Raw genomic sequence first — 12,259 nt, forward strand, 5'->3', positions numbered from 1 at the left:
TCTTGTATTTGTCTTAACGGAAGTGCCTCCTGCAGTAGAAACCTTGACGATGAATTCATTGTGGCATTTAAAAAACAAAACCCATGAACCCCTTGCTCCACCGCCACCACCACCACCAGCCGCTTTCTTCTTCAGCAGGGAATCTAGGTGTGTCGATTTTGAAGACATTTCTGAAGGAGACGGCCAATCACAAGCCAGTGTTAGATTTTAAATTTAAGGAGCGTTTCTTGCGATAGCAAAAGAGAGATCAGGTGAGAAAGAGCCTTCAAGGTCAGCCACGATGCAGCAAGTAGCCAAGCAACAGGCCGGATCTGGCCCCCCCCATGCCCCCCACCTGCCCCTGCCCTTACTGAGCAAGCCACACCCCCAGATCCAATGCCCATCGACTCAGGTGCCTGTTGTGGCCTTTTGCATCCAGTGGCCCTGCTACCCCTTTGGCCAGAGGGAGCGGATCTGAATGCCCGCGCAGGAAGCCCCGCAGGGGCCTTGTTTCCTGGTGAGAGAGAGAGAGAGAGCTCCCCTTGAGCGGGTCCCAATCCTGCTGCTGTGCTTTGCCGGCTCTTTGTGTCTTTTCCCTGGGGAGCTTTGCGTGTGGAGTCCCTGCAGGGAAAGGTGTGGGGGGAGCAGGCAGCCTTTCTGCAAAGAGGGGCTGGGATGGGAGAGACGCCCCGCCCCGCTGCAATTTCACTTTCCAGACAAGGGCTACAGGGGCGGGGGGGGGGAGGAGGAGGAGGCTGGTTCCCAGGCTTAGCTTGGAAAAATAATTTTAGGCTTTTTAACGTTATTCCTGATTTTAACATCCAGGTGCAAAAATGGATTCTGAGCCTTGAGACCCAGCAGGCTGCCTTCTGATCCCCGGCCCGCCTGTTCCGCAGCGGGGAGCCAGTGTGTGTTTCCTGAGCAGGCCTGGAAGGAAGGGGGACAGACTTCCCTCCCCCTGGGGGCAGAAGCAGTGGCTGCTAGGCATTTCTGGAGCAGAAGAGGAGAGGAAATAGCAGGGACGTTGCTGGCTCTGCTCCGGGGTGCTTAGCAGACACGGCAGGGGATGAACTGGGATCCTCCCCTTGGCGAACCTGGCAGAAACGGGTGGGTGTTTTGTGCAGGAGAGATCCTGCCCCTTGCCTTCGTAAGGGAAGCAAAGAGGAAAGAGCAGCGGTGAGCCATTGCTGGGGCTGAGATCTGCACACAGAGCGGGGTGGGTGAGGAAAATCTGGTTGGCGCCAGGGAGATGGGGCTTGGAGGCAGCGTTGCTTCCTCTTTGGGAAGGCCTGTTCGTTTTTCACCTGCACCCTTGGCAAAATAGGGCCACTGCCGTGCCTACCTCAGCGAGTGCCCATGAGACACCTCCGGGGCTGCCCCTTAGAATTGGGGCTTGCTCAGCTGTGGGGAAGGGGGGAGCTCCAGAGCAGTAGTGGGGGGGGGGCCCTTCTGAGGAGGGGCTCTCTCTCTTGCCAGGCCAGGCGCGAGGACACCCCTCCCTCCCCCTCTCTCTTGCCAGCTCTCCGAAACGTGCTTTTTAGGTTCCTTTCAGTCGCTTGTTTGGCATGCCCCACTCAGAGCCATAATGTGTTGCAAGGCAGGGGAGAGGTGCCCAGGAGAAGTGGGCACGTGCCCCTCAAGAGAACCTCTGTCTGGCAGGGAGGGCTGTGCTGCTGAACACGGGAGTCCCTGCCCCCCCCCCAAGCACTCGGCTTCCTGGGCCACCTGGTGGGAGGGGGGTGGGAAGAGAGCAGCGGCCACCAAAAGACGGGGTGGTGGGCCTCGCTGCCTCCTGCCTGTGGGCTGCTCTGTCCCGCTGGCCCCTGTTGGAGGCAGGCTCGGCTTTGGTCAGTGGAAAGGCTGCTGGAAGGGTGGGAGACCGATCTCGGGGTGGCTTCCTTCGGTGCTAAAGCCATTTCCATGCAAACTTTATGGTGCTAGGGCGAGGGCAGCGTGTGGGGCGCTGGTCTGCCTTGGGCTCTGAGCCTCCTCCGCATGCCGTGTGGGGTTGCAGCTTGGAAGGCCTGTTTCTGAGCTGGGGGCAGCGTGGTGGAAGCTGCAGAGGCCGTTTCCAGCCTCGGGATGAATGGAGCTCGGCTTTCTGTGGCTGAGCTGGGACCCCCAGGCAGTGTTCCGGATTTGGCCTGTTTCTCCGAGGGCAGGAGGGTGGTCTCTTGCGTGGCGCCAGCCCTCCGGCTGAACTGTGGCAGGCACATTCCTTAGGATAAATGCAACCGATCTGGCCCACAGACGAAAGAGAAAACAAGAAAGCAAATGACTACAGAAAACTTTTTAATGTGTTTTCACTATTAAAAGGCAAAAATGTCATCTGAATGACAGGTAAAATTGTCTTATGTAGCAATCGTGCATTGATCTCAATGAGATATTTCTATTTCTTGTTCTCTTACGTGAGAATATTACAGCAGGAAAAAAAAAGATGCTTTGTTTGCCTCACCGTGTTAATACTGGATCACCCGCTGTGCATGAGCGTTCTTTGACTCCCCTTGTACAGTGCTAGGTAGACTTCTGTACCCACTGCGCCCTCGTGCTCCTCTCTCTTGCTCTCTCTCTCTTTGGCGCTGTATTGGAGACTGGTTCTGCGTTAACCAGGCAAGCATAGCTGAATCACCAGTTAGTTACATTTTTTTATGTTGACTAATTCTGCTTATTGTTAACCATGTTTCTTTTCTCTCTGATTATTTTTATTGCGCTGGTGTTGGGGAAAAAGAAATCCCTTTTTGCATTGTTCATTCATGATGAGAATTCATGAAGTAAAGCATTTGCAGATACTTGCAGAAAAGCACTGACTGTTGACCGAAAAGAAGGACGTTTGTGCCGTTGAAGTTGGTATCAAGTCTTGTATTCTACCCCGTGCTTTCGATAAGGAAAGGAAAAGTGACTCCCCCCCGCCTACCCTCCCCCTCCCTCCATTGAGTGCACAGTCCGGTTCTCCCCCCCCCTCCGCCCCCCCCCCCCAGTGTTACGTTGTCTGTTGTACTGCTGAAATGACAGTCGTTGGGTATTGCAGTAGCATTTCAGTTGATTTTTTTATTGAAAGTGCTCAAAATTTGTTTTTTAATGTTTTCAGAAACAATAAATCATTTTATATTTAGCTGGATCCGAGAAGTCCTTTATTAAAGGCATGGGGATGCGGAGAGAGGCAACCCCAACCCGGAGGGCCCAGCCGCAAACCCCGGCATCTCGGCAGATCTCAGAAGCTCAGCAGGTTCGCTGTGGGAAGAACTCCCAGGAGACACCTCCTTGGGAGTAGGTGTCAGTCACTAGAAGTCACCAGGACTTCCAGGTACACACACACAATACTGCAGGAAGCCCTTCCAGCAGCCATGGAGCAGTGTTCCCTCTAAGCTGAGTTAGGGGGAGCTGGCTCAGAGATTGTTGTCCTGCTTTGCTCTGGGGCCCTTTTTTGTGAGCTAAGTCATGCAGCAGCTCACGAAGGAAGTTCAGAGGCCGTCATCTGCTCGAGAGCCCCCCGTGGAGGCTGAGGGGGACTCCACAACAAGACTCACAGCTGCTGCTGCTCCCCCTGCAACTTGCCACCTGGAACCATGAGAAAAGATGGAGCCACGCAGAGACTTTAATAAATACTTTATTTGTATCCCTGTTTTCCTGCTCCAGGAAAAAGAACCCTGTAACATGCCACAAAACAACACCATCCCAGTAGATGTAAAGACTTCAGTCAGAATTCTACAGAGGCAGCAAGCCAAAAAGAAAACGTCATAAGTGGTCAAAACGTTAGAAGAGCAAAATGGACCAACCCCCAGCCTGGCCAAATAGCCCATGCTGTCTCCCTCATGCACACACACACAGCTGACTGTTTCGAGCAAGCCGGCATCTCTGGCTGCCAGAACGGGCACGTGCCCAGCCAAGCCAAATACTCCAGAAAGTCCACAGCGATGCCGTTTCCTCCCAACCCAAACTGGGTTTCCAGCTGAAGGCCTGCTGGTGTTGCTGAGGGACAGGAGCAGGCCAGGCCAGACTCAGGGCTGGCAGGAGGTCCCAGCTGCTCACCCAACACCCTCCAGGGACTCCAACTGGCAGTCAGGCTGCAGAAACAACAACAGCAGCATCCTGAGCCCCACTTGCAGCACTGGCCAATGGGGAAGGGGTACAGGGAGCAAAGGGGCGGGTTGGCCTGGAGAGGCCCAGGGCCCAACACCCCTTTGGGTGAAAGATTCAAGGGAATGACCCCACCCCACCCCCTCCTCTGGGCATCACCTCTAAGAACTCTCCTCCTGCACCCCCCCATCAGAATGTCAACTGCCAGCCAGGGGGGGAGCAGGCCTCGTTCACAGCTAAGGAGGAACCCCTCTTTTTGTAACCCCGAGGGGCTCCAAGCTTGGACCCACTTACGTACCCCCACTGTGCAGCTCTGTCTCTCGGTCATGTCCTGGGAAAAGGGAGAAAGAAAGAACGGTTGGCTGGGGAGTGGCCCCTCCTGGTTACTCTTCCCCTCTCTCATAGCCAGAAGGGGCTGAGGCCAACCCTCCCTCCCAAGAGCCTGCTCTGCCCATCAGCCAGACCTGGCTGCTGCATCTTCCCTCTGCCCCTCTTCACCCCCCCCCCTGCCGTGTCCCAGCTCCGCTCTTTGGGCAGCCACCCCCTGGGCTATTACGCCAGTTCCTGACAAAACACCTGCAAACAACCCCGGGCGGGGGGCTCCAATGACAAAGCGTCTGGACTAGGCTGTCCGGCCCATGGAGTGGAGGTGATAGGCTGGGACACCCCCCCCCCCACGCTGCTCCTTCAAAACAGCAGTGGCCACTCACTTGGTGCTGCTGCGTAGTCCTCTGCTCCTATTTTCTCTGCGGAGGCAGAATTCGCAAGTTAGAAGGGGGCGGGCGGATGCCCCTCCCAGATCCTCGGAGCCCTGGCTGGCAGACTTTCCTGGAGGAGAACAAGGCAGCCTCCCAGGCAGGGCACCCCTCCCCGTAGCCTGGCCACAATCCCTTCTCTCGGGAGGGCAGCAAGGGGGGGGGGGCAGAGGGGCCAGGCGGCCATGGGGAAGCCCCCCCTCCCACCGCAACAGAGCCTGGACTGGAGCCAGAGGCTGTGTGTGTGTGTGTGGGTGTTTGCACACTCCTGCTCTGGGCAGAAAAGCCGAGACTCTCCTTCCTGGGCAGGCACCCCTGCCCCCCCCCCAAAGAGAACCCCCTGCTTTGTTTTCCTTTGGCAGGACGGACCCACTTGCTGCAGAAAGCCAGCCAGCTTCCCCCCCCTGGACAGTGGCCCTCCCCCAACAGGACCTGATATTCACAGGGGGGTGGGGTGCTAGCTTAATGGGCACCCATGGAAGTTCCTAAGAGAACATCTTTGGGGTCTGGGTGGAAGCTGAGTGGGGGACCCCGGGTTCATTCCAGCTCCCTGTAGAGCTACTTTTGCTGTCCACCTAGCAGGCCAATAATTATATGCCACTTGGGGGGTGGGGTTGTGGCCACAGGGACCGGCTGGGGGACCAAAATCCACTTTGGGGTGGGGGGCTTGTGGGGAAGACGTTGCTATAAAGCAGGAAGAATCTGCCACAGAAACAGCAGCCCACCGAAAAGCGTCTGAGATTGACTTACTGGCGCAGACGACGATTCCGACCCCCAGCAGAACAACAGCTGTGACCCCCAAGATGCCCCCCACGATGGGCCACGCAGAGGCTGAAACAGAAAAGGCAGCAACTGGGCACTGTGGCGTGATGCCCTCCACTTTTTTGTGCCCGAGATGGAGGCGGGTGAGGCCTTGGGTAATGGCTGAGAGTGTGCACCCAGCACTCCCCCTCCTGGATCAAGTCCCACAGCTGCCAGAAAGGGTTGCAGGGACAGGGCACCCTGGATCCCTGAAGAACTGATGCTAGTTTTGACACCGCAGAGCGTGTGAAGCAGGGCCCTCTTTGCTGTGGCCCCAATGTTAGCGCACATGCACACCAGAGCCCAGAACCCTTCCCAAAGGGACTCCCTGGTCTCAAAGAACAGTTCAAATACTTTCTATTACAGACCTTCCCCCCACCCCCTCTCACCAGCTTCCTCCCAGGCTGCCTCCACAGGCTTCTGCAGGCCGTCGTGTTCCACATGGCACCGATAGCGAGCCCGATCCTTGGGGTCGACTGTGACGCTGATCCAGGTGTGGTACGTCCCGTCCGCGTTGGGGACCACCCTGCTGTGGGAAGTGTCCTGCCCCCACACCTCCCCGTCCTTCTTCCAGACAGCGTTGATCTCCTTGGGGTAGAAGCCGTAGGCCTGGCAGACCAGGAGCTCCAGGCCGTCGTAGCCCACCTGCCGCCCCACTCGCACCACCGGAGGCTCTGCGGGAGGGAGAAGGGCGGGAATCGGCACCCTGCCCCTTACTGGCAGCAGCAGGGGCTTCCAGGGTCACCCACTGTCACCCCTCCAGGAGGACAACCTCTGCTGCACCCCCCTCCCCCCGCCTGTCTCCCTCAGATGGAAAGCGCATTTCTCTGGAGTACAGCAAAGGAGGCTCCTACCCTGTCCACAATGGGGGGTGAGAGAGATTGAGATTCATAGATGCGGGTGTGGGTGAGAGCCAGTTTGGTGGTGAAGTGTGTGGACTCTTATCTGGGAGAATCGGGTTTGATTCCCCACTCCTCCACTTGCACCTGCTGGAATGGCCTTGGGTCAGCCAGAGCTCTCTTATCTGGGAGAACGGGTTGGATTCCCCACTCCTCCACTTGCACCTGCTGGAATGGCCTTGGGTTAGCCAGAGCTCTCTTATCTGGGAGAACTGAGTTGGATTCCCCACTCCTCCACTTGCACCTGCTGGAATGGTCTTGGGTCAGCCAGAGCTCTCTTATCTAGGAGAACCGGGTTTGACTCCCCACTCCTCCACTTGCACCTGCTGGAATGGCCTTGGGTCAGCCAGAGCTCTCTTATCTGGGAGAACCGGGTTTGATTCCCCACTCCTCCACTTGCAGCTGCTGGAATGGCCTTGGGTCAGCCATAGCTCTCTTATCTGGGAGAACCGGGTTTGATTCCCCACTCCTCCACTTGCAGCTGCTGGAATGGCCTTGGGTCAGCCATAGCTCTCTTATCTGGGAGAAGCGGGTTTGATTCCCCACTCCTCCACTTGCAGCTGCTGGAATGGCCTTGGGTCAGCCAGAGCTCTCTTATCTGGGAGAACCAGGTTCGATTCCCCCGCCTCCACTTGCACCTGCTAGAATGGCCTTGGGTCAGCCAGAGCTCTCTTATCTGGGAGAACCGGGGTTGATTCTCCACTCCTCCACTTGCAGCTGCTGGAATGGCCTTGGGTCAGCCATAGCTCTCTTATCTGGGAGAACCGGGTTGGATTCCCCACTCCTCCACTTGCAGCTGCTGGAATGGTCTTGGGTCAGCCAGAGCTCTCTTATCTGGGAGAACCAGGTTCGATTCCCCCGCCTCCACTTGCACCTGCTAGAATGGCCTTGGGGCAGCAACAAGTTCTCTCAGCTGTCCTTTAAAGAGCAGCTTCTGGGAGAACTCTCTCAGCCCCACCCATATCACAGGGTGTCTGTTGTGGGGAGGAAGATAAAGGAGATTGTGCTTTGTGCACGCTCTGAGACTCTGATTAAGAGAGAAGGGCAGGGTATTAATCTGCGGTCTTCTTATTATTGGGGGCAGAACACTGTGCTCCCCCTCCTTGCTGCCCCCCACTACTGGCCTCCCCCAACTGCATTCTCAGCCCAGCTCCCCTGGCACACATGAGGCATCATCTCTGTGGAGATTTATGGCTGCCATCTGGCTGCGGGTTTGGAGGGGGTGGTTGCTTGGGGGTTGGACTGTTCAATGACCCCCAGTCCCGCTATGCAGAGAAAGGCAGGCTGCAAATGGAATATAATAAATAAAGGCAGCCAGCCCTGCTACGGCTGAAGGCAGCGGGAGGTTGTGGGCTGTACCAGTTTGAGTGCTGGTTAGGGAGAAGTTGTGTGTTGACATTTTGCTGTGCGTTTGAAGTATTATTTTTAAATCTGTGCAGCTGGAAAGCAACTTTGCCTCCAGTGTGTTAGTTCTCTATTTGTAGAGCCTCTCCTCCCCGCCCTTCCTTCCCCAGCTGCAGCCTGAGTGCAGACAGTCCCCTTGGGGCTCCTCACCTGTCCTCAGCAGGGTCTCCTTCCCGTAGTCCAGGTATTTCTGGAGCCACTCCACACAGCGCTCCTCCACGAAGTTCCTGCGCCCCTCGGTCCAGACTCGGTCTGCGTCCCACCTGCGCTTGGTCACCTGGGCCCGGCTGTCGGTGGCCGTCCAGGTGAGGGTCTCCTGGTCCAGGCTGAGGTAGTCCTTCCCGTCATAGGCGAACTGGGAGTAGCCCCTCCTGTGCCCCTCCCTGCTGAGCTCGCAGCCGTGCATCCACTGCCAGGTGTGGAAGCCTGCGAGGGAGAAGGGGGTGGGGCTGAGGTCAGGCCTGCCCCCTCCCCCATCAGCAGGAGAGCCACCCCCAGGGAGCAGCAGCAGACAAAGCCAAGCCTGTTTTCCTGAATTGGGCCAAAGTGTGCAGGGAAGGGGCATTTCATGTGCCTGGCCTGTTTCCCCAGCTGTTCCCATAGCGCCCCCACCTCACCCCACCCTGGGCAGGAGCGGCTGGGGGTTGCTTGTGGCCGCTGCCTTTGGGGAAGGGCTTTTCCAAGGCTCTAGCCAAGGGGGGGGGGGGACTGTGGGGGCACTACCCCTGGCTTCCAGGGGGGTCTCTGGGGAGCAGCCTGCTTCTGCCCTTTCTTTTTTGGCCATGGCTGAGTCAGGGAAGCAGCAGCAGCTGGAGCCAGGAGAGCTGAGTGCTGTGGCCCCCCAAGCAGCAGGGGGAGGAAGCCAGTGGAATGGGCTGAGGCAGGGTGGGGGGGAAGATGGAGCTGCTGGCTGCTAAGTGCCAGGGGGGAGAGGGAGGTGGAAGGACCCCCCTCCCACCCCGCTTGCATGGAAGGTGCAGTCCCGCCTGGACTTGGCCACTTTCAGAGCCCCATCTCGGAAGGGACCGGCCCGGCCCGGCTGAGTGGATGGGAAAGAGTGCCCCCCCTCCCCGACCCACCGTGGCTGTGGTTGTGGCGGCTCCAGAGGTTGAGGCGGAAGAAGAGCTCCCAGTGGCGGGAGAGGTGGCTCTGCCAGTCCCAGTAGGCGGGGTCCTCCTGCTCGGCCGCCTCGATCCAGCCGCTCTGCGGCACGTCCCGCCGCCGCCTGCTGTCGTACTGCACGAAGCGCTGGTCGTCCAGGTAGCCCACGATCAGGAACTCCGGCAGAGACACGCCCGCCGCCGCCTCCGGCGACACCCCCGTGAAGAAGTAGCGCAGCGAGTGCGCCCTCCCCGGCCGCCGGGAGGAAGGCCAGCCGCCGCCTGCGCGAGAGGAAAGGGCGGCACAGCCTGGGTCCGGGCTCCGGGCGGAGAGCTGCAGATGGCAGTCCCGTCCCCCCAGCAGAGGCGGCGCCAGAGCACCTCCTTCCCTCGGGGAGCAACGCCAGGACCCCCCCCCCCCCGAAGGGGCGGCTCTCCAGCCCTCCGACGCCGCCCTGCAACCCGGAGGAGCCTCGCGCTTCCCCCAGCGGCAGCCAGGCCAGCCGCCCCCTCCCTCCCTCCGGCGCTGACTCACCGGCGCTCCCGGTCGCCTCCAGCCCCAGCAGGCGCAGCAGCAGCGCCAAGACCCCCAGCGCCCCCCCGCAGCAGCTCATCGCGGCCGCTCGGAGCAGGAGGGGAGGGGGAGGAGCCGCCTCTGCGGGGGGAGGAGGGAGCGCAGCCCCGCCCCCGTGCCCCCCCCCCCAATGAGAAGGCGGCGGCCTCCCGGCTCTTCTGGGGTGCTGGGCAAGGAGAGCGTTGGGTGGTGCCACGTTGCACCCCAGGGAGTATCCGGGGATGGCGACAGGGCTGCTTCAGAGGGCCCGAGAAGAGCCAGGCCGCCTGAGGACTGACCACGGAAAGGGCCGGGAGTGACCCGCAGTGTGAAGACTAAAGAGCGTGGCTGTCGCGCCTCAGGAAAGCTCCCAGCCCGGCCCCTGTGGCTCTTCTCGGGCAGCCCCTGGAGCCCCCCCCCCACCTGGGAATGGTTCAGGAGAAGGTCACTGCAATGCGGGGGGGGGGGGCTCTGAGGGGATTCAGGGCCTCCTCTTTGGTGGGCCCTTCGTGGAGGGTCTGTCCGTTCCCATTGGCCTTTAGCTGTGAGCCAATGAGCGGGGGGGGTGTTCTGAGGCCCTGCTCTCTGATTGGCTGGGGGGGTCAGGCCAGGCGGAATAAAAGGCCAGGCTCAGGCCAAGGCAGGCTCAGATCTCCAGGGCAGGCGGGGGGCATCGGAAGGAAGGCGTCTCCTGCAGCCGGGATTTGGGAGGCCTGCGGAGGCTCCAGGGGCAGACTGGGGCCCTTCCGGCGGGGGAGCCGCTCTCCCTGGTGACTGCTGGGCCCAACAGGTCCTGTGCGGACTACGACTCGGCTCGTGTGAGGAATCCTGTTGGTGCTGCCGGGCCAGGCCGGGGGAGAGGAGAGGAGAGCGGCACGGGGTGGGGGTGGGGGTGGAGCCCAGCTGGGGGCCGCAGAAGAGGCCGGCTGGAGGCGGTGGCTGGCAGGGGGGCCTGCTGAAGAGGAAAGCACCTGTGGGAGCCCGGCTCGCAGGGGACGTGCAGGCCTGAAGAGGATGGCATTGCAGAGGCTGCTCTGCTGCAGCAAACGAGAAGTCTTGTGGTGCCCTGGAGGTGCGGCTTGGCAGGAGCGGGGGGGGGGGGCGCGGAGGCAAAAAGAGCTGGAAATCACCCAAGAGGAAGAGGCGCTGGACGGCTGAAGGAAGAGAAGGTCCGGAGGGGGAGTTTGCTGCAGCCCGCAGGGTCTCAGAGACCCACACCTGCCAACTGGCAAGGGAAGGGGCAGCAAAAAGAGCGGGAAACCACGGAAGAGGCTGGCCAGAAGAGCCCTGGGGAGGGAAGGAAGGGAGAAGAGGCATCTCAAGTATAGCCCCTTGCCCTGCTGCCATGAAGAAGATGATTAACATGTGGAATTCACTGCCACAGGAGGTGGCGGCGGCCACAAGTATAGCCACCTTCAAGAGGGGTTTAGATAAAAATATGGAGCACAGGTCCATCAGTGGCTATTAGCCACAGTGTGTGTGTGTATATAACATTTTTTGCCACTGTGTGACACAGAGGGTTGGACTTGATGGGCCGTTGGCCTGATCCAACATGGCTTCTCTTATGTTCTTATGATGTTGGATTTATACTCCGCCCTCCACTCCAAAGAGTCTCAGAGCGGCTCACAATCTCCTTCCCCTTCCTCCCCCACAACAGACACCCCGTGAGGTAGATGAAGATATTGGATTTATATCCCGCCCTCCACTCCGAAGAGTCTCAGTGTGGCTCACAATCTCCTTTCCCTTCCTCCCCCACAACAGACACCCTGTGAGGTAGATGAAGATATTGGATTTATATCCCGCCCTCCACTCCGAAGAGTCTCAGAGCGGCTCACAATCTCCTTTCCCTTCCTCCCCCACAACAGACACCCTGCGAGGTAGATGAAGATATTGGATTTATATCCCGCCCTCCACTCCGAAGAGTCTCAGAGCGGCTCACAATCTCCTTCCCCTTCCTCCCCCACAACAGACACCCCGTGAGGTAGATGAAGATATTGGATTTATATCCCGCCCTCCACTCCGAAGAGTCTCAGTGTGGCTCACAATCTCCTTTCCCTTCCTCCCCCACAACAGACACCCTGTGAGGTAGATGAAGATATTGGATTTATATCCCGCCCTCCACTCCGAAGAGTATCAGAGCAGCTCACAATCTCCCTTCCCTTCCTCCCCCACAACAGACACCCTGCGAGGTAGATGAAGATATTGGATTTATATCCCGCCCTCCACTCCGAAGAGTATCAGAGCGGCTCACAATCTCCTTTACCTTCCTCCCCCACAACAGACACCCTGTGAGGTAGATGAAGATATTGGATTTATATCCCACCCTCCACTCCAAAGAGTCTCAGAGCGGCTCACAATCTCCTTCCCCTTCCTCCCCCACAACAGACACCCTGTGGGGTGGGTGGGGCTGAGGGGGCTCTCACATCAGCTGCCATTTCAAGGACAGAGTCTCAGCGCTGCTCACAATCTCCTTTCCCTTCCTCCCCCACAGCAGACACCCTGTGAGGTATTTGAAGATATTGGATTTATATCCCGCCCTCCACTTGGAAGAGTCTCAGAGCGGCTCACAATCTCCTCTCCCTTCCTCCCCCACAACAGACACCCTGTGAGGTGGTGGGGCTGAGAGGGCTCTCACAGCAGCTGCCCTTTCAAGGACAACTCCCCCAAGAGACGGGCTGACCCAAGACCGTC

At 58.9% G+C, this 12,259-nt stretch overlaps 1 protein-coding gene across 1 annotated transcript; it reads right to left on the reverse strand.

Moving 5' to 3' along the window:
- Window positions 1-3,570: 3,570 nt before the first annotated feature.
- Window positions 3,571-9,629, reverse strand: LOC132587684 (major histocompatibility complex class I-related gene protein-like). Its single transcript, XM_060260000.1, has 8 exons — window positions 9,551-9,629; window positions 8,995-9,297; window positions 8,066-8,341; window positions 6,002-6,286; window positions 5,562-5,642; window positions 4,767-4,802; window positions 4,355-4,387; window positions 3,571-4,043 (listed from the first exon to the last, which is right to left on the reverse strand). Exons 1-8 carry the CDS (start codon window positions 9,627-9,629, stop codon window positions 4,039-4,041), a joined length of 1,098 nt encoding a protein of 365 aa, XP_060115983.1. The 3' UTR covers window positions 3,571-4,038.
- Between the last annotated feature and the right edge of the window lie 2,630 nt (window positions 9,630-12,259).

Source organism: Heteronotia binoei, chromosome 19 (assembly GCF_032191835.1).
Source record: "Heteronotia binoei isolate CCM8104 ecotype False Entrance Well chromosome 19, APGP_CSIRO_Hbin_v1, whole genome shotgun sequence".
In the NCBI taxonomy this organism is placed as follows: Eukaryota; Metazoa; Chordata; class Lepidosauria; order Squamata; family Gekkonidae; genus Heteronotia; species Heteronotia binoei.

What these genes read in the sequence shown, in the direction of transcription:
- LOC132587684 (XM_060260000.1), bottom strand. Translation starts at nt 9,629, where the DNA reads ATGAGCTGCTGCGGGGGGGCGCTGGGGGTCTTGGCGCTGCTGCTGCGC. An exon ending in CCGCCACAACCACAGCCACG is followed by an intron (nt 8,342 to 8,994) that starts GTGGGTCGGGGA and finishes TCTCCCTCGCAG; the next exon opens with GCTTCCACACCTGGCAGTGG. An exon ending in GGACTACGCAGCAGCACCAA is followed by an intron (nt 4,388 to 4,766) that starts GTGAGTGGCCAC and finishes CCCTTTTCCCAG; the next exon opens with GACATGACCGAGAGACAGAG.